This window comes from Teleopsis dalmanni, chromosome X, assembly GCF_002237135.1.
Source record: "Teleopsis dalmanni isolate 2A chromosome X, ASM223713v2, whole genome shotgun sequence".
NCBI lineage: Eukaryota > Metazoa > Arthropoda > Insecta > Diptera > Diopsidae > Teleopsis > Teleopsis dalmanni.
The window spans coordinates 96,736,815-96,742,011 of record NC_051848.1 but is presented as its reverse complement, the minus strand read 5'-3'; the positions used below and the strand labels follow the sequence as shown (position 1 = coordinate 96,742,011).

The following is a 5,197-nucleotide window of genomic DNA, read 5'->3' as shown; positions in this document are numbered from 1 at the left end:
TATATATATATATATATATATATATATATATATATATATATATAATGTATATAATGTATAATGTTATATAATTATTATATGTTAATAAAAGATATATTATATATATATATATATATTATATCCATGCATTATATATACATATAAAAAGTGAAAGCTCTTAAACATTGGTCCCTTTGGGAACTGTTTAAAAGAGTTTTCACTGCACATAAATGAAATATTGTTAGCTTATATTTTTTATACCCGAAAATCAATTTCAAGAGATTGTTTATGAGGTTAGTGTTTCCTATTAACTTTTTTAATAAAAATTTGTTGTATTTGTTGTATCAAATATATTCATAATAAAGACCGAAATTTCGGCATTAATGTTTTTTAAAAAACTGAAAAAATTGTCGTTAAAAAAAATATTCAATTGAAGATGTATTAGAAAAGGTTTTATAATGACAAATATAATAGAAAATAATATATAAAACAATTTAATAAAAATTTAGAGAATTTGAGAGAATAGCGGGGTTCTCCATAAATAGAATATATATGACACCAGAACAATAAGATGTGCGTGTTAAGACGCCATGTTCTAGTAGTAAATACTATTAAATACACTAAACTGGAACTTAAGCATTTTAAAATATTTTTTTAATTGAATTTATTTGTCTATTAAGTTCTTTAATAAACATGACAAAATATTTATCACTTGTATATGAAATTGAAAAGAAGAAACTAATCAACTCACCCACTTATGCAAAATAATGTTGCAATTACGTGTGTAATCATGTTGGATTTATGTTTAATATAGGTTAAACCAACTTGAGAACAACCTGGGCATCGAGCGATGGTTTGCTCAGGGCCAAATGGTAATACATTTTGATCTGAAAGTAAAGATTAATCATTTTTGTTAAGAAATTTATAAAATATCTGCGTGTATTCTACAAATGTTCATACTAAGCAACGTAAAGGAGTACTGAATTTAATTAATGTTTCAATTAGTAGCTGTTAATGTCACAAATAATTCGAATTGTATTAAATGTAATATAAAAAAAATATTAATAATAATTGCTTATTATTAAATAATAAATGTTTATATATAATTATTAGGTATACAGACTTGACAGAAATTCTGGTTTTACGATTTCTGAATTTTTGTTAAATAAAACTTGAGAACTGAGTTGATTTTCGCCCATATTTATATTTTATGTGTAATTAAAAAATTATATTTAGTTTTATTTTAAGCACTTCTTTTTTTTTAAACTTTATATGAACCGAAAATTTTTTGCATTGAAGTTTGTAATTTTACTTTTAAAGTTGCGAAGTCTTCTACACTTCTACACTTCTAACGCGGTTTTACAACTGAAGATACAATTATTGTGACGTTAACATATAAAGCAAAATTGAGAGTTCACCCTAAATGTTTTTTGCTTCACAAGGAAAGATAATTATCAAAGATAGATTGTAGATATTATGTAGGTGAAGAAAAATTATAATGCAGCTAAAAAATATGCAATAGTTCTATAAATATCCTGCATTGCAAGAATACGAATAATAATTTATAAGTTCTTTTTAATTTTATTTCTTATTCTTGAAATGTTATTAAATATGTAAAATAAATAAAAAATAATATAATAAATAAATTTTATTATTGAATACTTTATTATATATATAAATATTCTAATGTGACGGGTATAATTAAATAAGAATTGCCATAGAAAAAGTAATTGCAGGTGTCGAAAAATTTTATTGATAGATAAATGGAAGCAGTAGTCTTAATATGTTTTCATCAATGCCTAGGTTTGAACAGATTGGAAATTCATGGATGTAACATAATATTAATATAAGCAAAACCATTATTTTAAACGATTTTCTATGGTATTGCGAACTAAGCTTATTTACAAACATGGACTTAACGTTGAGAGAAGGAAGTTGTCAGTTTTTTTTAACAAACTCACAAGTAAACACGTCCATAAATATGTCCTTATCACTGATCTATCACATTTAATCGGCGATATATAAAGGCCTTCTTATTAAGAATTTATTTGGGTACACTTTAAGGGTGGTATAGCCGGATGAAATTTTCCATCTTAAGTAATGGAATGGGCAGCTATGAATGCTGATGGACGATCTCCAAACATTTTCATCGAACCTGATGTCACAGTCAATGCGATTTATTGTTGGGAAATTATTTTGGAAGTTGGTTTAGAGCAGTTGGCACGCTTATATTTCAGTCGTAGACCATGGACGTTCTAAAAAATCTCGGCACCGTCTGATATAGCTCGTGTGAACCAAGAATGATTAAAAATGAAGGTGGCTGCATCGAGCTACAGTGAATGGATTCTGAAATTTTGATTATTTTCACAAATTTTTGTAATATGAAGTAATAAAAAATAATTTCACACAAAAAAGATATGGTCTCTTAAATAGGTAACACTTCAATCGCCTGTACTTCCTGTACTTATTACACAGATTTCGCTCCAAGAATTGTTACTGCTTGTGGATCTTAAATAGTAATATCAGGAAAAATATTTTACTTTAATAAAGAAGTTATTTTCAAAATATTTTATAAAAAATGTTTTTCGAATATGTAAAGAAATTTCAGGAATGATTATATAGCTATGGAGAAAGCCTCTACTGATAAATAAAGCTGTTCATTGCAAAAAAAAAATTTTGTGTTTTAGGTGTTAGTCTTATTACTTACCGAGAAATTTATAAATATAAATTAAAAATAATTTGTGAATTTATTTTATCGTTTAATAAATAATGAATAAAAAATATGTAACAAATAGATTTATTAAATAGATATATAATTTAATTCGTTTTTTATTTAATATTTTAATAGTATTACTATTTTATTGTATAGAAAAATAAATTGTTTTCAAATTTAACAACTGTATATTATTTAAAAAGACTTATATCCATAGGTCTCTTAAATGTAAAATTCCATTTATCAAAGAACTTTAAAGCTGTATAATGAAAAACATGCTTTACTTAGCTATACTCGTATATAGTCATTTTTAAAACATTCTTATATTGAAATTAAACAACATAAATATTTGCATCTTATCTTAAAAATATTGTTAATATGTTTTAAAGGTTTATATATACAGTATAATTCGCTTAGCTGCCTCGATGCTTAGCTACATCGATTATATTTTTTTCTGCATTTATGGCTTCATTTGTATGAAAATAATTATGTTTGCTGCATCCAAGTTAGCTGCCTGTTGCACTTAAGCATCTCGTATCGGCAGAATATAATTGCCATTTTCTATGAATATCGTTTAACTCAGTTGCGCCACCTAGGTAATGAAATTGCAAACAAAAAAAGTAAGGTTTGTTCGCCATTAAGGTACTGAAGCGTCTTTGCATTCAAAATAATTGCGAAGAATTTTGGCCAAACCTTACATCTTTGGAGAATAGATTTTTAAATTTATCTATAAAAGCGGTTGCAGTTTAAACAAAAATAACAACTTCCTTTAAAAAAGAAAGATAGCTGCCTCTAATATCTTTGCAAACGATTCGAGGCGAATTATATGCGAATTATACTGTATATATAATATTTGATTTAAATTTTTAAAATATAAATATAAATTTTTTTTAGGTAGATGACATTAGTTATTATAATTTGCTATATATATTTATATAAATAATAAGCATAAATAGTTTATACTATATTTCGAATAATAATATATTTTGGTGTCTTGAACAATAAATGGAAAAACTAATTAGTTCTCATATATGAAATATTATAGTTATTTTAATCAAGTTTAGTTGGAATATGAGCCCAGGTACGCATTGCATTGAGTGCAGTAATGTAGAGAACTTTTGCAACTGTCCATGCAGTAAGGGATGCAGCAGCAGCAGCAACTGAATTAGAAAAGATAATATAATTAATAAATATGTTTGTGTTTCTATTTTTCTAGAAGTGTATATACTTATACTTACGTCAGTAGACACAATATTCCAGCAATTAAGTGAGTTCTAGAATTGCTTTCATGTACAATTCTGGTCATATTTCTACTTTGACATGATGGGCAAAAAGTTATCATCTCTTTTGGACCAAGTTGTAATATAGTTGGTGCAGCTAATTAAAAAAACCAATAAAAGTAATATAATAATTAATTCTTTAATGCAAATAAAGAGTAAATGCAGTAATTTCAGAACATTTTTTAAGAAATGATGAATGGAATATAGATCTGGTACACATATAACATAATATAATTATAAAAGTACTTATTTCATTTAGGATTGGCAAATCTAGCGTAACTTCTTTACCCTAGTTTTTTACTTTTAATACCATTTTTATTTTCGATTGTTTAATATTTCGTAAATTATATATCACTCGAGACTAATTTGTACCACTCTAGATTTTTTTATAACACCCAAGATTAATTTAAAACACTACATTTTTTGCCAGATTAGTAAGATTATACTGAAATTAACAACTGCTTTATGATCTTGACAACAATATGTAGAGATTACCATAAACATGTTCGATTGGGGCACATTATTCGGACAAAAAACTACAGATCGAGAGCAAATTCAGATTTGCCACTTAGAAATGACACTAGTAATACAGTATGCTATATTATAATAATATACCATATATACGCATGATTGTCTTCAAAATTTTTGGGAGCAAGATATGAATTATATTACGATTTCTAATATATGTAGGATAAATATAAAATTATATTATATGAAGCACTATTATTTATTTCCTGTTTAAATAATAATAATAATTATTTATTCTAAAAAAATGCTTCAAATTAAATTCAGTAACAATATTATCTGAATAAAAAATGTAAATTCATGTAAATTGTTTTCTATAAATTATTTTTTACTTAATTAGTTTAATTAAATACCTCACAAAATAATGCATACAACTATTTTATTATATGATTATATATATTTATACTTTATATTATATCATCAAAGAGGTACTTCAGTCGCAGTGCTATGCTCCTCTGAGAGCCATATTTCCATTTCAATGTTCTATTTTAACATAAACACACATATATGTATATTACCCAGTAGAAAAAGTGGTCTTCGAAGACATTGTCTTCAAGACGGTCTTTGATACCGCGTCCGCATTTTCAAGCAAATTTGCAAAACAATTGCTCAAAACATGAATGTAAATACTCTTTCTTTGCTTTCTCTCTCATTTTTAGTGTTCATAGCAACGTATTTGAATTTTGCCTCAGATGACGCT

The 5,197-nt window shown here is 25.7% G+C and overlaps 1 protein-coding gene across 1 annotated transcript; it reads right to left on the bottom strand.

Annotated features, from left to right (window-relative positions):
• Nucleotides 1-3,654: 3,654 nt before the first annotated feature.
• On the bottom strand, nt 3,655-4,600 carry LOC119688746 (lipopolysaccharide-induced tumor necrosis factor-alpha factor homolog). The gene is made up of 3 exons (XM_038103414.1): nt 4,588-4,600; nt 3,931-4,069; nt 3,655-3,852 (listed from the first exon to the last, which is right to left on the bottom strand). Exons 1-3 carry the CDS (start codon nt 4,598-4,600, stop codon nt 3,753-3,755), a joined length of 252 nt encoding a protein of 83 aa, XP_037959342.1. The 3' UTR covers nt 3,655-3,752.
• Nucleotides 4,601-5,197: the final 597 nt, after the last annotated feature.